The 25797-nt window shown below is 48.7% G+C and overlaps 1 protein-coding gene across 1 annotated transcript in view; it reads left to right on the plus strand.

Moving 5' to 3' along the window:
- The first annotated feature begins 6 nt into the window (after positions 1 to 6).
- Positions 7 to 25797, plus strand: part of DKK3 (dickkopf Wnt signaling pathway inhibitor 3) — a 45597-nt gene continuing 19806 nt past the window's right edge. Inside the window, exons 1-3 of the mRNA XM_077761188.1 lie at positions 7 to 129; positions 8410 to 8547; positions 11314 to 11397. Of these exons, the coding sequence (XP_077617314.1) occupies positions 64 to 129; positions 8410 to 8547; positions 11314 to 11397 (288 nt within the window). The 5' untranslated portion in view covers positions 7 to 63. The remainder of the gene's footprint in view (positions 130 to 8409; positions 8548 to 11313; positions 11398 to 25797) is intronic.

Below are 25797 nucleotides of genomic sequence, written 5' to 3' on the forward strand. Positions count from 1 at the left end.
GCGGCCCCGGTCGAGCCCGGCCCGGCTCTCAGCTACCCGCAGGAGGAGGCTACCCTCAACGAGATGTTCCGCGAGGTTGAGGAGCTGATGGAAGACACGCAGCACAAACTGCGCAGCGCCGTGGAGGAGGTGGGTGCGTCTGGCGGGCGGGGGCTCCGGGAGGCTCCTGGCTGGGGCTGGCTGGGGGAAGCGGTGCTCCGAGNCGCTCCGCCAAGGGGCTGGGAAGAGCCGGCAGCAGATTCGGAGTGAGTGGTGGCGGCGCGGGGTGATCTCCACTCCCGCCTCCTTCTGGCTTCCTGCCAAAAGGTCTGGATCGGGGCCTGTCCACCGAGAGTCTCCGGCTGGACTCACCCAGGGGCAGCCGGGGTCACCACCTGCTTACAGACTGCTGGCCACTACCCTGCAATTGTCTTCAAGTGTACAGTTGTCCCCTCCCCCATGTCGTAAGCGGACGCTTGCATGGCCCCTGGTACTCCAGCGCTGGGTTTTCAGCGCTGTGGTTTGGCAGAGGGGGGGGGGAAGCTCCAGGGATCTCAAGTTCTAGCTTGTACGTCGGGCTTTGAGTCTGCCATCTTCTCAAGACATAGTTAGGATGCCACGTGAGGCCAAAAAGCCCCTAAGGCTTAGCTGCTAGTCTGTCTGGGCTTCCCCAAATGGCGTGTGAGACAGAGAAAGAAAATCAGAATCCTAAATCCCAGCAGTGAACGTTTTCGGGGGTGGGGGTGGGGAGGGCAGTGTGAAAGATGACCCCCCTCCACCCCAGTAGTGCTTTGGAGTCCTGGGCTCAGGGTCCTCTGCCAACTCACTAGCAGAGTGACATTGGGCAAGTCCCTTAACATCCTGTACCTCCGTTTCCTGTTAGAATTAAATGCCATGGTATGTGTGGATACCTGGCGTATAATAGGTGGGCAATATGCAGCAGTTGTTATTATCAGGTACCAGATACCTTAGCAAAACTTTGCCTGGCTTCTTCCTTCCATCACCTCCCAGGTCCAGACACTTGGGAAGGCATCCTCTATAGTGTTGTCAGGGCAAAAGGTGCAGCTGGCCCAGCCCTCCCCGCCCAGGTGTTAGGAGCTGTCCCTGGTGCCTGGGGTCGGTGGGCAAGGTCCCTGTGGGCCTGGCTCTGGGTGTATGTAGCCTGTTTGGAGAGAAGCCAGCCATCCCGGTGAAGGAGTCAGCCAGAGACCAGATGTCCAGGCTGGTGCAGGCATCTTCCCACCCGTTTCTCCACATTCCGTTTGGACAGTGCCTTACCTGCTAGCTCTGGTCTCCCAGGACGGGTTGCTCTCTCCCCACAACCTGCGTAGTCTGGGGATACGTCCCCTTCCTTCCCACAGCAGGTCAACCTGATGGAGTATGCGGTGACGGGGACACTGGATTGGGAGGCAGTTGTGTGGGAAGCCGTACTGAACACCCACTGGACAGGCCAGGGTTCCAAAACCCATAGATGGGCGTTGTTTCCTGTGAAAGCCATAGAATCATGACCTGGAACAATTAGAAGGGGAGGGGAGTCAGATGGACCCCGATGTCCCTTGCTCTGCCCCTTCATATTAATGGAGCTTGTGATCCTTCTGGTGCCAGGGCGGGTCACCTGCTTTCCTTATCCGGGTTCCCTGTTGCACACAGATTCCCACTGAAACTGATGAGGTCAGCTTCATGTTTTTATTCCATGTGAACTTCCGTGCAGCCTGGTCTTCTGCTGGTAGCTCTTGTCGGGGGAGATGAGGGGCCTTTTGAGTCAGTGCATTGATCAGAGCAGTTTGGGGCCAGCGGGACTTTAGTGGCCTGTCTGCTCCAGGGGAGTTGTCCTCATTGGCTCTGCCAGGGCCCCAGCTTCCGCCCTCCGGATGCACCTCTGCTTGGGTTGTGAAGATGGGCTGGTGGAATCTTGCCACCAGGAGAGGTGCTGGCTGCTACCTCTGTCCCGCTCAGCGGTCACTCCCCAAAGAGTGTCCTCGATGGCGGCAAGGACAGGTTGAGAGGCTGCACACCTGCACGGCAGGAGAACGGGCTGTGGGGATCAACCTTGCTCCATCTGATTCTAGCTCGGCCACTTTGGGATTCAGGAAGAGGCGCCCCCCCCCCCCCCCCCCCCCCCCCCNTGAGAGGATGCAAATAAAGCAAGTTGTCTGACCGTCTGAAATGGGATTAAGTAAAAATGTGTCATAGAAGTCACCCCCTGAGGTTGCTACCAGGGTTATGGGAGATTGTTGGTTCTCAGGAAGTAATGGCTGTCATTGTCATCATATTAATAGTACCAGCATGGATGATGGTGAAGAACCACCAGCATCTGATATATAATAGAGTCTCAGTAGATTGTGGCTGTTAGTTTTAATTTTTTTAAAGGAGACTGCCGGAGGGGCGCCTGGCTAGTTCAGTCGGTTAAGCGGCCGACTTCTTGATACGGGCTCAGGTCATGATCTCCGGTGGTGAGATCCAGCCCCCGAGTCAGGCCCCACACTGAGCATGGAGTCTGCTTGGGATTCTCTCTCTCCCTGTCTCCCTGCCTTCCCCCAGTTGTTGCCTTTGTCTCTGTCTCTCTCAAAATAAAAAAAGAGAGAGAGGGAGAGAGAGAGAGAGAGAGAGAGACTGCCAGAAAGCCCCTCACATCTCATAAACACAGGATAGTTGCTGTTTACTTGTCTGGGGGAGGGACCAGGACAGATGGATTAGTTGTTTACATAGTTGATAATGAATCTGCTTTTAAGTAATTTCCTGACATTTTAAATATCCCAGCTGACTCAGGCTGCTGATTACTCTTTTTTTTTAAAATGTTTACTCATTTTTGAGAGAGAGAGAGAGAACGGGGGAGGGGCAGAGAACGAGGGAGACACAGAATCTGAAGCAGGTTCCAGGCTCTGAGTTATCAGCATAGAGCCTGACACAGGGCTTAAAGACATGAACTGCGAGATCATGACCTGAGCCACCCAGGTACCCCAAGCTGCCAATTACTCTTAAGGGAAAGATAAAGATCCTACTGTGCTTGTAGGATCATTATTGGGGGAAGCACATGTTCAAATGATTCAATTTAGGCTGTTCCTACTTTGATGTGTTGATATTCTACATATGACTGATGAATGTGTTTTGAGGATAAAACCACTTTCTTCCCCCTCCTTCCTTCTGTTCATTGTAACTGACATATTCTAGAATGTTCTTAACCACCTCGCGTATTCCTAGGAAGAATCCCAAAACCAAGCCTCAATTTATCTCTCCGGTTTTTCCTACTATACCCCTTTAGCAGATACACAGAGTCAACCAGCTCTAAATGCAATTTTTTATAACATGCACATTCCTCCTTTATGAAGCAACTCCTATTGCTGTAGGCTTAAGTTTCTCTTGCTAGTGGCAGTAATAGTCGTGGTTGAAATTTCCATTGTAAACTGTACTTTTAGTTCATGGTGCCATTAGAGAACTATTAGCTCATTCTATTGAAATAACCACTGGTTGAGAGGGAGAAGATTTTATAAAAAGACTCTGCTCAGCCCAGAGCAAACTTTGGATTTGGTAACTTGTCAATTATTTGGAAGCCAAACTGGAGGATTCAGATTCCAATGGGAATATTAAAAACAAGAAAACATTCCCTCCTGTTTCTGGATAGAGCCTCTCTAACATCTTCAGTCTCCTACTCTTTTCTTTCTTTTTTTTTTTAAAGAAACATTTCTTTTTTTTTTTAATGTTTTATTTATTTCTAGGAGAGAGAGAGAGAGAGACAGCGTGAGCAGGGGAGGGTCAGAGAGAGAGGGAGTCACAGACTGAAACAGGCTCCAGGCTCCGAGCTGGCAGTCAGCACAGAGCCCGACGCGGGGCTCGAACCCACGAACCGCGAGATCATGACCTAAGCGAAAGTCGGACGCTCAACCGACTAAGCCACCCAGGCGCCCCTCCTACTCTTTTCCAGCTGTATCTTTTCTGTCTCTAAACATGCCAGTATCTCTCACTTTAAAAAAAAAACAAAAAACCTTAAAGGGTGCCTGGGTGGCTCAGTTTAAGCCTCCAACTTCGACTCCCGTCATGATCTCATGGTTTGTGGGTTTGCACCCCGCATCAGGCTCTGTGCTGACAGCTCGGAGCCTGGAGCCTGCTTCAGATTCTGTGTGTCCCTCTCTCTCTGACCCTCCCCTGCTTGTGCTGTGTCTCTCTCTCTCTCAAAAAAAAATAAATAAATAAACATTAAAAATTTTTTTAATTTAAAAAGTTCTCTCATACTCATCCTGTCTCCTGTCTTCACTCTATTCCATTTCTTCTCCATTTTGTTAGCAAATTCTTCAAACACGTGGTACCTACTGTCTGTTCTTTCCACTTTTACCCAAACGCCCCCTAGCAAACCAGCTTCTTCTAAAGCTGCTTTCTTGAAGGACAACATTATGAAAGTAGCTATGTATTACATCTGTGCTGGGTGGCAGGTACTGTGACCAGCACTTGGATTTCCTGATCCTTAATTCTTACCTCCATTCAGCGAAGCGGGACCAGTCTCCACTATACAAACGAGAAAGCTGAGGCTTAGAGACATTTGGTGTCTTGCCCAAGGTCACATAGCTGCTTCTTGACCAAGCGGGGCCTTGATCCCATCTCACCTGATTCCAGATCCTTGCTACTTCCTGCTCTGCTGCCCTCACCTGCTGGGACCACTTCTTGCCTAATCCAGTGGCTCACTCCCCGTAGCTGGGCCCACCTCAACTTTTTTGTGACATCTGCTACCCAGCAAGTCTCTCCCCAGAGAGAACTACCATTCCCAGACCTCATTCAGGCCAGTGCCCTCACTCCCCTCTCTACCTTCTCCAAACTCTTCATTATTTCCCAGCTAGTCTTTAAAACTTGTTACAACTCCCCATTGCCGAGAACAGAGGCTTTTTTTCCTGGGAGCAAGTGGAGGGGAGGAAATCCCTCAGAATCATCTGAGAAGCTCCTGAGTACCTGGGATTTCACCCCCAGAAATTCTAATTCAGTGGGTCTGGGAAGGGATCCAGGTGTGTGTGTGAATATATAGGCANATATACACACACACACACACACACACATATATATATAATAATGTACATATACTTCAATATACACATACTTTATACAGTATAAATAAATATATGTGTGTGTTATGTATGTATATATATATATATTTTTTTTTTTTAAGTTTCGGGTATGGCTCTGATAACTGCCCTGGTTGAGAGCCAGGCTACCGGGCTCTGCTTGAGAACCACCACTGGATCTGCCCATCAGTCCCTCTCTACTTCACCATCCACTGATTTGTCCCGTGCGCAACGTGGACCCTGTGGCCAAGCCCACCACACACACCATTCTTGTCCAGGCCGCCACAGCTCTGCCTCCTCTTGCGCCTTTCTGTTCACATCCTACCTATTCTTGGAGACCAACAGTCTCCCCTTGTCCTCCTCCTGGACGTCTCTTTCTTCCTTTTTTTTTTTTTTTTCTTTCTGAGCCCCTGGCTTGCTTCTAGAAACCATCATAGTCATCCCCAAAGTGGTTTGTGTGGGGTTCTACCCTCTCTCCTGTCAGTGCATCAGCTACTCAGGCAGGGCAGAGCCACACACTGGGCACACTGGGCAGGCTCAGTATTTGGAGTCAGATCTCTCTGAGTTCTGTCTGAGCTTCGCCGCTCACTAGCAAAGTGATATGATGACCATAGGAAGGTCCCTTCACTTCTCTTCGCTTGTTTTCTTCATCTGCAGAATGAGGGCAACAACACCTTCCTCGTAGCAATCCCGAGAATACTGAGGGGGGCAGGGAAGACATGGTACCGTGGCTCAGAGATAGCTGATGCCCAAACGTGGAAGCCGTCTATTGTGATGGTGACAACAGTGATGACGATGAACCCAGTGATTAGGTTTCAGACACCTTGGCAGTCCTCTCAGGGTCAAACACAGCGGTTACTGACTAAGTCCTCATTTGTGTCGACAGACTCGCCATGCCTCTAGTTCAGTCTTTTCGTGCTGCATTGTGACATGGCAGTTCTTTCCCCATGGCCATCTCACCTCATCAAATGTGGTTGGGAGAGGCAGGAAAAGAAGTGCCTTAATTAGTACATGAGGGAATAGAGGACAGTGATTTTTTTTTTATATATAAGAGAATCTTTTTGAGGATTAGTTTTAAGAAGTAAAAATAGCCCAGAGTCAAGGATAGCAGTGTTGGAAAACGGCCAGCCACCAACTAGAACTTCTCTTTTTGTCTCTTGTTTAAATTCCTAGAGAGAGTATCTGAACAGCTCAGCTAGTCCATGATGTGGCCTTTCTTTGAGTCCAGTCAGCTGTGAACTGGTCACATTGTCAACTGCCCCCTCGAGGTGGGGCACGGTGGTAAATCCACAGGGGGACGTTGGGCACAGATTCAGGTTGACTGACGTAAGTGGTAGAAGTGTCATGGGAGCTCATGAGACAGGAGGATTTGAGAACAGCAGCCTCAGAAATCTGACACCGAGGGGGCGCCTGGGTGGCTTAGTCGGTTAAGCGTCCGACTTTCGCTTAGGTCATGATCTCGCGGTTCGTGGGTTCGAGCCCCGCGTCGGGCTCTGTGCTGACTGCCAGCTCGGAGCCTGGAGCCTGTTTCAGTCTGTGACTCCCTCTCTCTCTGACCCTCCCCTGCTCACGCTGTCTCTCTCTCTCTCTCTCCTACAAATAAATAAAAAAACATTAAAAAAAAAAAGAAAGAAATCTGACACCGAGAATACATGTACAAGAAGAGCCAGAAAGAGCGGAGAACCTGGGAACTAGTCAGCTGACCCACTACAAGGCTCCCTCTTGTACCTAAGAGGTGAGGTGGGGAGGGAGACATAGCTGTGACCTACCTGTATCAGGTAGGGGGCTCCCTTGGGGATGTTTGGATTTCCCCACCCCTCACCACCAGACCCTGCAACAAAGCTTTGGGAGCAAATAATTTATTTGGGGGGTGATCCCAGACACACTAGGAGGACGTGGGAAAGTAAGATGGAGGACAAGAAAGGGAAGAAAAGCTGTGTTGATGAGCAGGTTACTGCTAGGCACCGCTGGGGTTCAGTCCCACGGCGCGTCCTCGGAGAGACACTGCCCCTTTGAGGGGAGAGGGAGCTGGGGTACTTGCCCCCATAGCCTGTTGCTCACTGATTGAGGATGGTTCTTGGGTATGAGCTCCCTAGCTCTTGAGGCCTGTGCAGACTGAGAACACTGAGCCACCAGTGAGTGCTCTCAGATAGAAAGAGAGAGAGAGAGGAGAGAGAGTGGGGGGCGGGGTGCCGGTTGTTGGCATGTAAGGGAGTTGAACGCAGGTCACAGGGAGATGGACGAGGCCCCAACAGCAGGTGTACGGGGCCAAGACCATTCAATGGACACATGCTTCAGATCCGAAGTCTACCTTTTCCTGACTGTCTTTTTTTTTTCCTTTTTATGTGTCTTGCGGATACCCTACAGTTATTTTTTTATTTTTAATTTCAATAAACATACAGTGTTCTGTTAGCAGTGTTCATCGTGTTAAGTGTACTCTTAATCCCCTCACCCATCTCCCTCTGGTAACTGCCAGTTTCTTCTCTATAGTTAAGAGTCTCTTGTTTGTCTCTTTTTTCTTTGTTCATTCATTTTGTTTCTTAAATTTCACATTTGAGTGATATCTTGGTATTTGTCTTTCCCTGACTGACTTATTTCACTTATTATACCCTCTAGATCCATCTGTGTTGTTGCAAATGACAAAACTTCATTCTTTTTTTTATGGCCGAGTAATATTCCTGTGTGTGTGTGTGTGTGTGTGTGTGTGTACCAGGTCTTCTTGATCCATTCATCCATTGGTGGACACTTGGGCTGCTTCCATAGTCTGGCTATTGTAAATAATGCTGCAGTAAACACAGAGGTGCATATATCTTTTTGAATCAGTGTTTTGGTATTCTTTGGATAAATAACCAGTAGTGGAATTACTGGATCATATGGTAATTCTATTTTCAGTTTTTTGAGGGACCTCCATACTGTTTTCCTCCATGGCTGCCCCAACCTGCATTCCTACCAGCAGTGCATGAGGGCTCCTTTTTCCCTACATCATCACCACCAACAACTTGTTTCTTGGGTTGTTGGTGTTGGCCGTTCTGACAGGTAGGAGGTGGTATCTCATTGTGGTTTTGATTTGCATTTCCCTCATGATGAGTGATGTCTTTCACTGATAGTCTTGGGAAGTTATCCAGTCTCCCTGAGCCTTACTCTCCCCATTTCTAAAATAGGTACATTCACACCCACATCCTAGGGAGCTGTGAGATTTAAGGCTATAATATATGTAAAACATTTAGTGCAGTATCGTAGTGGGTACTCAATTAACGGTATCTATTACTACCATTATTTGTAATTACAGAAGAGGAAAAGAGAAGCGGTTTTCTTTTTCTCTAATGGACTGATTTATATCAAGAGAAAACAATTTTGCTCATTAAGTTCATTGATTTAATAGATGGAAGCAGAAGAAGCTGCTGCTAAAACGTCATCAGAAGTGAACGTGGCAAAACTACCTTCCACTTATCACAATGAGACCAACACAGAAACCAAGGTTGGAAATAATACCATCCACGTGCACCGAGAAATTCACAAGGTAAGGGCGGCCAGCACCAGCGCGCCTTCCTTCTGTAGCACCCTGTGCCATCAGAGAACTAAGGTCTTGTGTACAAATTCGATCCACAAGCCAAAAATAGAAATAAGGTTGGTAAAACACAGATTAAAAGCCAGAGGGAGTGAGGGAGCTGTTTAAGCGGGGAAGGTGTGCATGTATCAAAAACCTATATTGCTTTTGAGTTTAAGTAATAAATTCAACTCTAGGCTGCCTGCCAGTCCAATAGCAAGGAGTGGTCTGCGGTTTTTATCATTTGAAAAAAAAGGGTGCAAACAAGTGCTAGAGAGGTACGTCTCTAGTACTGAATTTGAGGAATTTATCTCACGGGTTTTAATGTATGTTTTAGTAGAGAGTTGAAACAGAGTCCGTGTGTGGTGAATAGATCACCATTGTTTCCTTAGAAGGAACTCAGAATGTGATACCCTCCATCTTAAGAATGGAAAGCCTCTATTGCCATGAGATTGAACATCCTTTCATTTGCTGGTTATCCACTCAAACTCCCATAGCAGGGTTTTTTCTGCCATGCCACATGTCTAAGTGTTCATGGTTTGATGTCTGGCATGAGGAGCAAGCAGGTTCATTCCTTACCAGACTTGAGGAAGAAAATACCAGAAATCCAGAGACACAGAGCATTAACCTGCCCTGGCATGAGAGGTCTCCGTCACTTCAGCACGATCGTGAGGGCAAACCTTGTGAGCCAGGTTTCTCTTGAAGAGAGTCTGGCGTGCAGATATTCAGGGTCATTGGTTGATGGCTGTTGAGTTGATGTCCTAGCGTAAGCATCAAAGAGCTTGACCTCTAATCTTATCTCAGCTGAAAGACACAGGGTCTGATGGCTCTCACGAGAGCGTCTCACTTTTGTTCAAGTGCCCAGGTAATGACTTGGTTGAAACAATAGGGTTTGCGTGTCATAGAGCATAAAGGGGTCAATTTTTATGGGCCATTGCCTTGACTGTAGAGTAGCTTTTGTGTGGCTCTTCTCCCACTGCCTAGGGATGGGCCCAACTGCAGAGTGACCACCCCACCCCCGCTCCCCAGATAAATGAATGAGTCACCCACTGAACAAAATCCTTTAGCATTGCTCATCTGAGGACTGCAGACTGTTTCCAGGCGTCATTGTTTTATCTTCGTCAAAACCAATATGAAGTCATTCTTTTTGACAATAACAGGTTTGGCTACTCAAGGTTGTTTCTTGGAGATGTTGGGATACCCAAGTGTGAGTCCTTCCAGTAGCTAGTGTGGTTTTGAAAAATTATTTAAATTTTATGTCCCTCACTAACCATACTTATGAAATAGGGAGGTCACTACATACGTGACAATAGCATGAGGGGCAAATAACTTAAAGTACACGAGAGACCATTATCAACTACAGAGTGCTTGCCACAGCAAGTGCTTATATTCCTGGAGGTTTTTTTTTTCCCAGTAAATTTACGTTATCAGCGCAGTGCACTAGTTCTCCACTAGGTTCCATGAAGCACGTCCTATGCAGTGCTTCACCAGAGAGGGGCTGGGTGGTGGTGAAACATATTCTGAAAACATTTTGCTTATTTCTCCTCCTAGAGAAAGAAAAAGGCACACTTGTGTAATAAAGGCTTTGAGAAGTCCTGCACGTATAGAACCATAGAATTTTTAAAAATATACCACCAATTAATCTGGAAAAAATCTGGTGTAGAGAAAGAAGACACTGCCTATTTGCTGGAGTGATGATTTATCAAGATAAAGATGTTAAAGGGGCACCTGAGTGGTTCAGTCGGTTGAGCATCTAACTCATGATTTCGGCTCAGGTCATGATCCCAGGGTCTTGGGATCGATCCTCTCATTGAGCTCTGCCCTGAGTGTGGAGCCTGCTAAAGACTTTCTCTCTCTCTCCCTCTGCCCTTCCCCCCTCCAGATAGATAGATAGATGAAGACATAATCCTTATCTCCTCAGAACTGCAACTGGAACCACTGTGACAGATGAGGCTGAATTTCTACTTTGTTCTGGTTGCAGCCTCCCTGTAACATTAGAGCTGGCGGGAACTTTACAGATGACCTAGGGATGAGAACACTAGCGAATCAGAGAAGTGACTTCTCCCAGGTTGCATACGAGATGGTTGTGGTAGCTGAGCTGAAGCTTGAGGAACACAGGTCTCCTGCCTCCCGTGCTGGTGTCCTTTCTGCTCTTCACCACCAGCAGGAGCATTCGATAGACAGGGCCTTTGGTGGGGTGGGCGTGGCCTGGGGTGCACGCCAGGATTTGGGGGGCTCAACTTGGAGGCGCCTGCTGCTGGTTACAGGCTCAGGTCCAGACAGCAGATGAGGGAGCCTCGCGTTGTCCTGAAGCACTTTCTTGATAAAATACTTCACCAGAATCAGGAAGGGGGGCAGCTGTTAGTTAAACGCACTTGCTCCTCATGAGAGATGTTCGATTAGACACCTGGACCTGTCATTGTTGAAAAGAAAGTGGACGTCGAGTCTCAGGGGATGAGCCCCAAGAATAATAACAACAGCCAGTGCTGAGTATGTGCTTCATGACCGGCATGCGCTGACCTCCCCGGTCCTCTGCATAGCAACCCTGTGAGGTAGACTCTGTCATGTCCCTTATGGTGGTGCAGGGAGGAGGCTGTCTGACGGCTGCTACTGGAGCCCAGAAAGAAAGGGGGAGCGGGCATTCTCTCTACTTTGGCAGATGCCCCCTGCTTTCCAACTTGCGGGAGCTGCCCGGAATTCCTTCCGTTGCCTGCTCACTGTTCTTGCTCTTCGCCTTAGATCACCAACAACCAGACCGGCCAGACGGTCTTTTCGGAGACAGTCATCACATCGGTGGGAGATGAAGAAGGCAAAAGGAGCCACGTGAGTTGTCCTCTCTCCTGGGCTCACCCCCGCAGCGCACACCTTGGTTTAGCTTGGGAAGGGTGACCCGGACTCCGGGCTGTGGGCAGAAGGGAGCTGACTCCCATTCACCTCTTCTGCCCTCTGTCTACCAAGATGCTCCGATGCCTACATTTCTGGCCAGAACGACGCAGTCTCATAAGAGGCTCTGTGGCTCAGTGCTGTGACCAAAACAACAGGGAAATGAGATTCAGTTGGCATTCAGTTTGCGTGCCTCCCTCTCAGGCTCGAAGGGGAATCAGGAGGTACCAGGTACATTGATTGGTGTGGGGGAGGTTGGCATCAAGACCTGGCCTGTCCAACCTGGAATTCCCAAAGCCCCTGGTGTGGCCAGGCCTTGTTTAAGCCCAGCCCTGGTCGGGCAGTTTGAGAGCAAGAAGACCTTACACGGAAGCCTGTGGTTTTCCCATGGTTTTTCTAGAACCACATGGTCCTGATGTTGGGAGGGGCATATTTCACAGAAGGAAAGCCTGGGCACAGGCCCGGGCCCCACATGATCACCTGCCGGGAGCCCAGGTACACAGGCGGCCTCCAACCCCACACCCTATGCCTCCTCTGTTGCCCTCCAAGTGAGGCCATTGTGTCAGGTTTTGAGCCCCGTGGGAAGGGAACTGAGGCCCTGAGAGCGGCGTTCGGGGAGAAACAAGATCTCAAAGATGCCGAGACCGTGTTTGGGTCGGGGAGCAGTTGCCAGGCTTGCGTGCCACTGCCAGTGAGCTCGCTTCCGGCTTTGCCACGTGGGCGTGGCCCTGTGTGCCCACGCGTGTCGGTGCTCCGGGGCCAGCTGGGAGGCCCAGAACCCCCACCCTGCCCGAACGGCGTCCCTGTCCATCCTGTGCTGGAGGACATGCAGTGGGCGTGTCATCCCAAACCGGTCTTGTGAACGCAGGAGGTTGACGGGAAGGGATAGATCCCAGAAACCCAGTTTTTCTTGACTCCTGCTCAAGAAACTCATTGAGTTTCTCTGTGGGAATTAATTCCAATGTGCTTGCCTAGAAGGGAGAAGTGGGCCATCAGATGCTTGAGTGGCCAGGGTCTGGTGGGTCCCATGGGTCTTTGGAGAACAGACTAGAGACTTTTCAAGTCACCTGTGGAAGGGATATCATGTGGCAGAAATGGTGGCATGTGTGCCTTACAACAGAGCCTCTCTCATTGTCGGTGTGGCCAGGAGTTAGAGAAGCGAGATCTAGTTTCACGCGCCCACGGAATTCTTCCATTCAATTCCTCCTTGGTTCCTGGGTCGCCATTGTCCCAACACAACTGGGCTGGGACTTGAGCATCATCTTTACGAAACAGGGAGCTCCTTTTAGTGAACAGGAAGCCGTAAAGACAAGATTTCCTTCAAAAAGATGCAAACGGGCGAACATTGTCACTGCTGTCCCATTCCGTAGTTTCGTGATATAATGATTTTTACATTTGGCCCTGAAATGCATTATGCGCTGAAGAAACTTTCCCTGAAATGGAAAAGAGATATTTGCCATTCAAAAGAACAAAATCCTCTGCTGTTCAGACCTTCAAATACTGTAAACAGGGGCTGAAGTTTCAGGATTTTAAAATGCCCAGATGAAGTCAATTAAAAATAATCACCGTGCACTCTGTATTTTCCTTTCTTCAAATGCTGCAATGTATGCATATGTATGGTAACCCGAGGAGGCCCGTGGAAAGTTACAGACGGTAATACTATATGGCTGTCTAGAAAATTTAGCCCAGTATGTGCAAGGTATTGGTCTGTTTTTAACGTTCAAATGGGAAAGGGGAAAAGGCCAGCGCGCCTTGTTATTTCACCTGAGCGCCCCTGCGATGGTGATGGGGTCGGACATCTTTCTGTGAGGCTTTTGTTCTAAGCCCTCAGTCCGGCTCCCTTCACGGGCCAGTGGGTGGGCTGATTGATATTGGGCTACTTTGGAGCGGAGGGGTTAGGAAGAAAGTGGCATGCCGGAAGCCAGAGAGTGGACAGGCCATTATGCATAAACGAGAAGCTTTTATTTATAGAACTGTGTCCCCAACCATGAAGAATCTTGTCCAATTAGCCACGGCATTATTTTGAAGGGACATGTCCTCTCATTAAAATATGGCTCACAACTTCAAAGCTTAGCGCATCATGTATTTGCTGTCTTTTCTGTTTTCATATTGGAACACGATCTAGGAGAGTGGGTTCCTTTGTTTTTCTTGCTAACTGTACCTAGTTTGAACCTACACGTTCAATCACGTACAGTCAACTCCATGATACAACTCAGACTTATGGGGCCACGGGTACATTTCACTCCCCCAAAACATCCAGCTGGTAGCAGTTTGAGAGACCAAGACTACCTTGTCCCAGAGAATGATCAGTGCAGACAGTGGTCTGTGGAAAGTGACCATGGAATTCTCCGTAAGCGTGAAACCAGATGTCTCCTCTTCAGTGAGGGTACTGTGTCTGTCACTTGTGTTGACGGCTGGGGGAGTGGAATGGTAAGCCATGGCTGGACTCTCTGAAGATTTATGTTAGTTTGTTTCCCATTGAACGGTAGACGTCTGGTCACCTCAAAGCCCTGACAGACAGACCCGCCAAGCACATGGGAGGTGGAAGGATGGTGAATGACCCCCTTCTCCATGAGGCCACGTGTTCTTGCCTCCAACCGTTTGTTCACCACAGAGTCAACACAGGTGGGGTGCCAGCTTCATATGCTCCCCATCTCCTGCTATTTGAGGCTGGAGTCGCCCTTATCAGTTTAAAGGAATTGCTGAGGGCACCATGATAACAAGTTACCGGAGGTGTATTTTAACAGAAATGCATTGGGGAGGGCATGCATCTGATAGAGAAGCTCAATCAGCTCCCGAAGTCCCTGCCTCCTGGAAAGTCCATTGGGCAGGAGGCAGGTGGTGGCTGAGTCCCAGGAAATACAGCCCTGCCCTGGCTGTTGGTGTCCGGGCAGAATGCAGTCCGAACAAGGTAGCCACCTGGGTTCAGACCCTGCCCTGCCCCTTACAAACTGACCTCTGTGATTCGTTTTCTTCATTTATCAAATGTGGCTAATAATCTCTGGTTGACAGAATTGGGTGAGAATCGAGGAAGGCAAGGCTTATAAAAGCTCTTTGTGCAAGGCTCATTATTATCGAACAGTAATTAAAACTGGGTTCTAATTGGCTTCTTCCCTGGTTCCCAGCAAGCAACCTATTGCAAAAAGAGTGGAATTTGCCTGGCAGCTGAGGGTATGCGTAAAAGGCCCCCACTGTCTTCTTTGCTTTGATGTTGGAAGCCTGGGGCTAAGTTCTCCAGAGGCCTGCCTCACCCTCTGAGTCACGCAGAAGCTCTTTGCTCGCAGGCAGACTCACCCCGACTCATTCTTTTCCTTCCTTGTCAGTCGTTTGTGTCTGGTTTGGGCATTGGGGATACACACTGAAGGAAGGATGGGCCACAGTGAATGTCAAGAATAAGTGATGGTCAGGTACTGACAAGTTCCAGGAAATTGGCAGGAAGATACCGGATTCTGTCGAAAACAGCAGACTTAGGGTTGTCCGAGTGACAATACAGTCTTCTGTGAACGTGCAGGTTTCCAGTCCTGGGACCAAACATCTGGGTATGCGTGCGATTCTAGAATTATAGTTCGAGCTGACTTTGTGATTTCTAGCCAAGTTTAAGGCCCTTAGGCCTTAATCCAGAAGGAAAAAAATTATAGGAAAAATCGAAGAGCTCTGGATCATTCTGAGAAATGGATCAAAAGTCCCCAAATAGAGTTGATGTGGGTGAGCTGATTTTAAGAAGGAGTAGGCATTTGCCTTGAGCTGTAACCTGGCTGTATTAAATTGTAGTCCTCAATCTAAGAATCCTTCAAGAAGGAATTCATGAAATATATGTGATTCCACATCCAACTCAAAATACTATGAAGTTAACACAAATGAGTTTCACTTAGGTTTCATGTAAGTTGATATGGAAGGATGTTTTCAGTAGAATGTTAAGTGAAAAAAGCAATCTTAGAGCAGTGTGTATACTATATAAAATATATAAAATATACTTTACACGTACAGCATATAAAAATACTTCATTTTTTAGAAAGAAAAAAGTATGCATAAACAGCTAAACAAAATATGTGCTAAATCATTGATAGCAGTTATCTCTAGAGGAATTGAAATTCGCTGTATTTTTAAAATGTTTTTAAAAGGAGCTTATGAATTATTTATAATTTTTCCATAAACATCTCCCTATATTTTTAAATGATTTTGCAAGTATTTTCATTCTGTAAGTTTTAGAAATTAAATTGGCTAAGCCAAAGGGTGTGCATATCTAACATTTTGAGAGATACTGCCATATTTTCCTCCAGAAAGATTGTACTAATTTTATTCTTAGCAATTTCTTTTTTTTTTCTTTTTTTTTAATGTTTTATTTATTTCTAGGAGAGAGAGAGAGAGAGACAGCGTGAGCAGGGGAGGGTCAGAGAGAGAGGGAGTCACAGACTGAAACAGGCTCCTGGCTCCGAGCTGGCAGTCAGCACAGAGCCCGACGCAGGGCTCGAACCCACGAACCGCGAGATCATGACCTGAGCGAAAGTCGGACGCTTAACCGACTAAGCCACCCAGGCGCCCCTATTCTTAGCAATTTCTGAGACTGTATTCCACTATCCCTCATCTATAGTAGGTGTTACAACGGGTGATCATCTAGATCTTTTTATTTCGATTTCTTTTTTAAAAAATATAATTTATTGTCAAGTTGGTTTCCATATAACACCCAGTGCTCATCCCAACAAGTGCCCTCCTCCATGCCCATCACCCATTTTCCCCTCTCCCCCAACCCCCATTTATTTATATTTCCTTGGTTATCAGTAGGTCCGGGGCAATGGCGGTCTGAGAGTTAGAAGTTGTAGCAAATAGCAGCTCCACAGATTTATCTCATCCTTCCTCGTCTTTTCAGGGCGCAAGGTCAGTTTTGCATTCCAGGCCTTCCCAAGACCAAAAACCATCTGCCCCACTGTGAGGCAGATTAGGAAGGTGTGAAGTTCCAGAGTAAGTGATGGTGACACTCTGGTGACTACTGCTTCCACCCCCTGTAAACACGAAAAGGCAAGCACTCCCTCCTTCCTTCTCCCCCCACATCCACAAACACCCCCAAACAAGTGTTTAGTTGCCTCCTATAGGAAAAGCACTTCAGCGGGGTGGCTAAGGGCTTGGGTTCAGGTGATGAAGTTTTTGTGGCGACAGTGGGGCTTGGGGGGTCCAGAGCCAATGACCAAGAAAGAATTCTTGAAGACATCTTTGGTGCAAAAAGGTGATTTTATTGAAGCATGGGGACTGGACCCATGGGCAGGAAGAGCTGCCTGGGGACCATGAGGAGAGACTGGTTATATACTATGGGGTTGGGGAAGGTAAAGTCCAGGGGAAGTTTCCAGTGAGATTTTTATGTGCTAAAGAAGACTCCCAGGATAGTGGAGGCCTGGCTATGGTCAAGCTAAGGTTGTTTTCCCTCTAGCAAAGCATTAGCTTTAAGCCAGTAGGGAGTTCCCTGCGAAATGTTTATCTGCCTGCCTCAAGTAATTAATTGTTAATAGATTGCAGGTTACAAGGAAATTCAGTTCTATCTGCCATTTCCTTCTGCCTTTGTTTCCCACAACACTACGGAGGAGTGATGGTGGGGCTCCAGGAAAAGGAGTCTGTAGGTTTCTGGAGATGAGGCTGTTAATAAGATTGTCTTTTTCTTGTAATTTACTAAGATATTTGCAAATAGATGGAGACTCCTGCAGGACCATGATCTCTGTCCGTGAACCATTTGTTTCCCCCCTTTCCTTTGTTCTGGAGCAGCCAGGAGTGCCCGAGGAATAGCACGTACATCCACCTGGGGCCGGGGGATGGTTTGCGGCCTGTCAGCCTTCCTTATGCTTCCTCATCACAGGCAGATCCAGTTTCAAGTGTGGGCTTTTTGGCCGATGAGCCATGTGATTTTGATTAAATGCCTTAACTGCTCTAAGCTTTAGTTTTCCCATACGTACAGGGGTGTTAATAAAACTACCTTTCGTGTAGTATTGTCCTGCGGATAAGATAAAAATAATCCAGGTTAAAAAAGAAAGGCATATGTTGTGTAGAATGCAAGAGGAAGCAGTCAGTAAATGCCAGTCCTTTGTTTTCATTATTTGATTACCCCCAAAACCATGGCTACCAAAATTCCCAATATTGACTCATTCATTTATTCGCACATTTATTGAGCACTTACTGCATGTCTGACAGATACATGGAAAAGACAGTCCCTGACATCAGAGAGCACTCACGCTGGTAGTAGACCAAAAAACCAAAAAACCAAAAAAAAAAAAACCAAAAAAACCCAACACAAGTCATAACATGAATTTGTATTTCTTCCTAAGGCAGAGGTTGTACAGGGCATGATGGGAGGGAGCACTGTGCAGGTAGATCAGGTAGCCAGGGAGGACTTTGTTGGGAGACAACCCTTTATAGTCTGTGGGATTTCTGCTCATTTTTCAAACAGAGGCACTAATTGATTGACCTTTTGCTCCAGACTGTCTTTTCAAAGATGTTTGTACAGCAAGCAGCCTTGGAAGCTAGAGATAGCTTGTCCTGCCGGGCAGGGGACAGGTTTGACTGCAGGGCAAAGATTTATAAAAGATTTGGGTTATTAAAGATTTGGGTTTTCTAAGCTTGACATTCCTCAGCTCTGATGCACACCCACTGAATGCATAGCACCCACGTGGGCCCCCCCTGGGTTGCCCCATGAGACTTGAGGCCAAGGGGCACCGTTGCAGAGATGAAGTGCATACTACTGTGTTGTCAGCAGCAAGGTCCTTTGTCTCTGACCCAGGAGTCTCATGTCTTCTGCTGCCATCCATGAAGCCATGGAAGGCTCACTTGTCACTTTGCAAGCAGGGTGAAGTCTTAGACCCTTCACATATTCTCAGCAGGCTTCCTGGAAGAGGTGACAGCTGAGCTGTATTTTGAATGATGTCTAGGAATTCTCAGTGGTGGGGAGGACGGGCATTCCTTGCAGAAACATTCTTGGTTCAAAGCCAGGGAGGCTTAACGGAAGTAAGACCACATGGGAGGAACACTACATAGTTTAGAATGGCAGAGTGGGATTCGTGCTTGGGGGAGCAGCAGACGAGGCTGGAGAGAGGCAGAAATTAGACTGGGAAGGGCTTCAAGAGCCCAGCCAAGGAGTTAGAAATACATGTTGAATTAGTAACATCCTGCATCTGAAACCGTTTAACATGCCCTGTACTGTGTGTACAGCGTATTGAGGCTCCCCACAATCTCCAGAGGAAAGAACTGGGAAGACACGGTTGGGATGGGAGAAACATTGGTGGAGACAAAGTTTTGCTTAATCCTGGTGAAGTTCAAGGTCTGAGTTCCTTGTGCCCTACAGAATGCCCAGCCTCAGAGATTGGAATCTGGAAATGTGGACTTAGAAATGGAATGGTCTGCTTTTGCCTGGTGCCACTAGGCAGGCCAGCTAAATGACAGCGATCGAACTGGCAGTCTCATCAGGCTGATGGTGCTGCTGCTGCCAAACAAGCCGATGTCTGTGGTTTCTGAGTAGCCTGAGCAAGTCCGCGGCTAAAGAGCTCCCCATGTAGGTATGTGGTTGTCTGCTGCTACTGGGACCTAACGACCCCCCCAAAGCAGCCTGAGTGACATTCACCACAGGACCTTTGCATCCTGGCTGTAATATACGTGGCTCTGCCCTTCCTTGCCCCTTGGCATTGTTCTGAAAAACTCCCAAAGCTCACGAATCCACTTTGTGTTGTTTTAAAAATAACCTCAGGGGGGATATAAATAAATAATACAACATGCCGCCATATTTTCTCATTTAGTCCATAGGGTGCAGAATGTGCCCAGAAAGGAACCACGCCCCTCTCCAGATCCACCTGTTTCTCATTTTCCGGGTAAATGCTGGTAACAGTTCAGACCACCCCATCGGTGCTGCGATGTGTGGAGTGCCCAGTAATAACTAACGGCCATAATGACGCTAGTAGTAATAGATGATGTCGAGAGGACGAGCTGCTATTTGTGGAGTCCTGGCTGTGTGCCAGGATCTGACCAACTTCCCCTTTACATCATCTGCATGGGAACCCTACAAGGCAACATGCTTATGGAGCTTGTTTTACAGATGAAGTAACTGAGGCTCAGAAAAGTTGTACAACAGAGCTTTGTGGCAGAGTCTGTGTGAAAAGAAGACAAAACCAAACCAATCCCTCAGGTTTTCTTGATTCCCAAACTCCAAAAACCCACGTACTTAATGGAACATTTTTTAAATTGTGGTAAAATACATACAACGTAGAATTTATCATCCCAACGTTTTTTATGTACGTAGTTGAGCTGTACGACTTTGCTGTCGAGGGAGCCACAGACTCCCAGGGGCTCAGGTGGGGTCTCTCACTTTCAGGGAGAGGATGTGGTGGTGGCAGCAGTGTTTGAATTCCCACTGGTGGGAGGGAGGGCTTTCCTGGGAGGAGGGACAGAGGACGGTACAGGGGAGGCCCTGGCCACGTCCTGTCGTCCCCTGGATCAGAGGTAGGGCCAGTGAAAGGGAGCTGGGTGGGGAGGGGACTCGTCGTCAGGCCCCAAATCTGATGAGCGCAGCTGGCATGAACGTCTGCTCTTGGTGGCATCTCCAGCTGACTGGAGGGAAATGGGAATGATGGCTGGGGTCGGGGCCGTCTAAATGTTTGTACACATCTCATGGCTCAGTCTAGACCTGCTGTTAGCTTCATTTTTCACCTTCACCTCCTGGAAGAGAAAGAAGAAACAAGACATTGGGTACATTGAAGGGAGCACAGTGCAGTGCATTGGAATCCTGGTTGGGTGGGGGGAGGGCTTCCCTTGCTGCTCTGAGCTGGTCCCTGCTCTGTGAAAGGAGGATTTAGTGACCGTCCCAAGGATGTTTTGGAAGTAAGAGACAATGTGTGGAAAGCAGCTGGCACTTAATAGATGGTCAGTAAATGTAAATTCTCCTTTCTGACCTGCTTTCCTGGACCCCTGGGGACAGGAAGCAGCTTACTGAATAGGAGTGTGACAAATCAATAAGTATGTTTATTTTGTTGTGAAGGTGCTTCACTTGAAACACAGTAATTCAGAAAGTTTCTCGGGTGATGGCCCCGGAGGTGCTAAATAAAAGCAGACGAGAAAGCTATTATGTATGAAGACAGACCTCATGCCAAAGATAAAGTGGAACAATATTGGACTGAGTCACACAGTTATAAATGGCAGACTTCATTGGAGACCTTGAGCTCCTGTGGATGAAAGCATGTGATGAAAGCATGTGGCACGACACTGCCATTCCCCCCTCCTCCCACCGCCGTGACTGGCAGCCATTGCCGATCCATTGCAGTTACTTCCTAATGAGCCCGGATAGAGCCTCGAAACTTGAGACAGCCCAGCCCTTCAAGCAGCTACTGGTAATCCATTGGGAAAGCGCCATACCTGACATCCATTTCTTATCCCTGCTCTAGACCAAACCTCTCATTTTACAAATGAGGAAACTGGGGGCACCTGGGTGGCTCAGTTGGTTAAGCTTCCAGCTTCCCCTCTGATCATGATCTCACGGTCCGTGAGTTGGAGCCCTGTGTTGGGCTCTGTGCTGACAGCTCAGAGCCTGAAGCCTGCTTCAGATTCTGGATCTCTTGCTCATTGCCCCTCCCCCGCTTTCTCTCTCTCTCTCTCTCTCTCTCTCTCTCTCTCTCTCTCTCTCTCAAAAATAAACAAACATCCAAAAAAATTTTTTTAATGAGAAAACAGAGATGAATTTTCTCCAAATCATGGAGTTGGGATCTCATGTCCAGTTCAGTTTTCATTTTTTATTTTTTTATAGTTTATTTATTTTTGAGACAGAGAGAGACAGAACATGAGCGGGGGAGGGGCAGAGAGAGAGGGAGACAGAATCTGAAATAGGCTTCAGGCTCTGAGCTGTCAGCACAGAACCCGATGCGGAGCTCGAACTCACGAACCGTGAGATCATGACCTGAGCCGAAGTCGACGCTCAACCGACTGAGCCACCCAGGTGCCCCTCATACATTGTGGACCTGGAGTTTCTTGTTGAGGAAGGTTCTGGGTGCCACTGTTTCTGTGACCTCGCCTAAGATTAGTAAGAGAGAAGGTGGTCTGCCTGATGCTGAGCAGGATGATGAAGACCGACTGGGAAGGGTCTTCTCAGGCCCGGGGAGAAAGTCAGAAGTTCATGAAGTGGCTGCAAAGGAGAAGGGTCTAGAAGACTGTGAGCCCTGGTGTTGGGCTTGGAGTGGTGGGGGGCCCGGAGCCGATGGCCAAGAAAGAATTCTTGGTGCCACAAGGTGATTTTATTAAAGCACTGGGACAGGACCCATGGGCGGGAAGGGCTGCATGGGGGTAGTGAAGAGGGACCGGTTATATACCATGGAGTTGGGGGAGGTAAAGCAAAGGGGAGGCCTCTAGAAGGACTTCCTTATGCTAAAGAAGACTCATGAGATACTGAAGGCCTTGCTCTTGTCAAGATAAGGTTGTGTCTCTGTAGAAAGGTGTTACCGTTAAGACAGTGGAGAGTTCCTGGAAAAATCTTGTACCTTAAGTGTCTGTCAATGGGCTGCAGGTCATGGAGAAATTTAATTTTACCTGCCGTTTCCTTCTTTGTTCCCCGCATCACTGTGGAGGGGAGGGTGATGTGGGGGCTCTAGGAAACTGTGTCTGGAGATTAGGTTTTGATAAGATTGTCTTTTTCCTGTAATTTACTAAGACCTACATAAACTGATGGAGGCTCCCGTCCTGCCTGACTGTGATCTCTCTCAGTTAACTCTTTGTTTTCCCCTTTTTTGTGGGTGCCCAAGGGATGCCACACATGTGGACGTGTTTGCCGGCTTGTGCTTTGCCTTCAGCTTGCTTTAGGCTCCCTCGTCACCCGGAAGGGAGGGACTCTGTCATGGTCACCTCTGTTTTGACAAGATGTAAGCACTTGGTAGTTGAGTGGACAGGTTTAATGACAGCTGTATGACCAAGGAATAACGTGGGCAATATAAGCAAGAGCAGAAATCCTGGAAGCTAAGGTTCAGCAGAGAGCTCCAAATCCTTACAATCCTGAAAAGTCGGTATTCTTTCACAGCAAAGGACACCAGCATGTAGAAAAGTTAAATTCTTGAAGTTGTGGTAGATCGTTGGTCGAATGGTAGAATTGGACTGTGAACCTGGGCATAAATTTTGGCCTTTTCAATAAAAAGATATTTCAGATAGGGAAAGTCATGAAAGTTTGCAGCCGTGATTTCAGGTGCTTGAAGAGGTTCTCATGACCTCTTCACCTCTCCTTACATTCATATCATTTATTTTATTTTTGTTTTTTTTTAATGTTTCTTTTTGAGAGAGAGAGAGAGAGAGAGAGAAAGCACACGCGAGTGGGGAAGGGACATCTGAGAGTGAGAGAGACACAGAGTCTGAAGCACGCTCCAGGATCTGAACTGTCAGCACAGAGCCCAGTGCGGAGCTCGAACTCACGAACTGTGAGAACGTGACCTGAGTGGAAGTCGGACACTTAGCTGACTGAGGCACCCAGGCACCCCACATTCCTGTCATTTATATCCAGTCGTTAAACACCCCCTGCCTCCAAACACCCAGAATGAAAAACCAAAATCCCCAAAGGACAACTGCGTGGCAGCAAATGCTGGAATCTTTCCCTCCTGAGGATGGCAGGGCCCCTTGGGGTCACCCAGAGAGGAGGGCAGAGGAGGGTGTTCAGGAAACCGTGGAATCTCTCACCCACTTTCTTCTGTTCTCGCCACTGCTCGGCGAGAGACCAGCTGCTACCCAGGAGGAACATTCCAAACCACTGGAGGAAAGCATTTTAAGTGGGTGGCATGCACAGTGAGTTGGTCACTGACAAGTCTCAGTCATGTGATGTGGAAAGTCCAGCCACAGGGAAACAGCCCAAGTTTTCCATGGTCTCATGATTCAAGGCCTCCCCAAAGAGGCAGCAGTCACAAAGGGCAGTAAGAGCCCAGTGCCTCGTGAGTACGGTCAGGATGGAGGGCGTCCTGGCTGGAAGACGGAGGAGGGCCTGCGCCCCAGGCCCTTGGGTGCCTGGGAGGCTCTAGGTGCATGGAGGCCAAGAGCCTCCATCCTTCTCAAGCCCCAGAGGTCGTGGGCCGTAGGCTCAGCCCCACATGCACAGGTTTCCCCACCCAGCACCCTTTTGCTTTTCCCACTGCTCACAGGCCCTGTGTTTCTCCCCGACGGTGTGTGCAGGGACCTCCCTCCCCGGAGAGAATGCTCACCCGGCAGCAGAAAGGCCACAGTCCTACTCAGTGCCTGCCCCTCCCCCGCAAGAGCTTCTCCAAGATTGGGCGGGCAAAAGGGAAAAGAATATTCACTGAACACCTACTGTGTGTGCTGTGGGACCATTTCATACACGCTCTTTCCCTTAACTCTTACCAAACCTGCCTAAAACGGGGTGCTGGCTCCCTGTTAGAGACAAGGAAGTGAAGGTGGCCTGCCAAGGCCACACGGAAAGGAGGTGGCAGAGCTGGGATTTGGACATGAGGCTGTTTTACTCCAAAGCCAGGACTCTTTCTGTATGGCACTCCCTTCCAGAAGAGCCAGACGGGAGGCCACGGACAGGAACGGAATGCCGGGCACATGCCAGGATAGGTGGCCGCACTTACCACCTCTCATCTTCCTGGCAACATTATCCGTCGGGTCCCGCATTCTCAGTCACAGGTGAGGAGGCTGTGGCCCATTGAAGTTAAGTGACTTCCCCAGGCCTGCCCAGCAAGGGGGATTGAGGGAGGAAGCCGATCTGGGGAGCTTGCCCTGCGGGGAGCGGGTGCGGGTGCTTCCAGAGCCCGGGTCCGGGGTCTCAGTGAAGTGTGGCCGGACTTGCCAGTGCCTTGTGGTGCTGACAGGCAGCTCCAGGGTGTCTGGAGGGTGTGCCCGCACCACCTTGCACCCAGCACTGCACACAGCCCCAGCCTCCCCCACCCCGCCATCCCTCCTCGGGGTAGCCCGAGAAGACGTGGCCGCTCGTGAGCAAAAGGAGGCCAGCGCGTGTGTGTTTGCACACCTGAAACACGTTAAGGCCTTTGCCAGGCTCATTAACATAAGTGGTTCGACTTGGAAGGTTTACCAATTCCACAAGCCCCTTTTCAGCCCTCGCCGCAGTAGAACTTTGTGGGCAGTGTCAGGAGGAGAGAGGATAATTGCTAAGGGCAGGAAAGGGGCCAGGGCTGCGGGGTTTGGAAGCTCAGTTGAGGCCCAGCCTGAATGCCAGGCCCCTCCCCCCCGCCCAGCCGCCTGGCAGAGGGCTGGCGAAGTGACTTTTTTCTGCACGGGGGGGAAACAACTCTGTGTTTGTTTCATGCTGCATTCAATTTTCTTTTTTTCCTATTTAAAAAAAAAAGAGTTGAAGGAATTCTTTGAGATGTGTTGTTAAAAGAGGGCCCGACATTGGAGGCACTAAAGCAGTGCTTTTTAAAAACCTTGGATATGCATGAGAATGACCTTCTTAACCTGGAGAGAGCTCATGGAGAAAAAAAAAATACACGCTTGTCTTCACCGACTTTGAAATTAAACTGGTGCTTCCTTCAATCTTGAGCGTAGGCAACAAAGAACAGTGTTCTTAGCAGCGCCTTTCTTACCAATACCAGTTTTCTCTGCTCTTACTGTGGCTGCAGATGTTTTGAAACAGCATCTGCACTCATCACCATTTAGAAATTAAGGTCATCGCCAGGCCTACCGGAAGATCTGACTTACTGACCACGTGTTAGTAAGGAAGTTCATAACACACCGTATCTCAGATATTTTGGTGATTGTCTTTCAGTGCAATCCCTTTTCTTTGTAATCTTGGGTGAGTTCCTTTATTCATGCCTTATTCTGAGCACAGGTCCACAGGCTTCATGTAGCTGCCTCTAGCGGTACATGATGGCACAAAAAAGCGTCAGACCCTCTAGTTTGAAAAGGGCCAGTGGCCTGTGCCCACACTGGAGCCTCTGAGTCATTTGGATTTAGACACCACCTGGCAGGCGGAGGGGGTGCAGAAGGGGACCCATCTGTTGCATTTCCTGGAGTGGAGTCCCCACCATTGTAGATGGGACTTGACCCCGAGGCCCAGAGCAGTGCCAGCCTCCATCCAGGTGCTTTGAACGAGTTCTGGTCGCCAACATTGCAGAGCTCTGGAATAATGCTGGGCGGGGGACCCGTCTCGGACGTAGGTGTGCACAGGTGCTCCCACACGTGCTGTCTGACGCCTGTGTGGCTGTGTGGCTGTGTGGCCCAGATGGGGAGCCTGTCGACTCCTGCCGCTTGGGACTCCAGCAGAGGTCAGTGGCCTTTGTCGTGGCTCGGCGGGGGAAGCACCTCCTGACCTGTGTCTCCCTTGGAGACCTGTTTTCACTGATGGCTCAGCCAGAGGACACAGAAAAGACAGCCTGC

Source organism: Crocuta crocuta, unplaced genomic scaffold, assembly GCF_008692635.1.
Source record: "Crocuta crocuta isolate KB4526 unplaced genomic scaffold, BGI_CrCroc_1.0 scaffold233, whole genome shotgun sequence".
In the NCBI taxonomy this organism is placed as follows: Eukaryota; Metazoa; Chordata; class Mammalia; order Carnivora; family Hyaenidae; genus Crocuta; species Crocuta crocuta.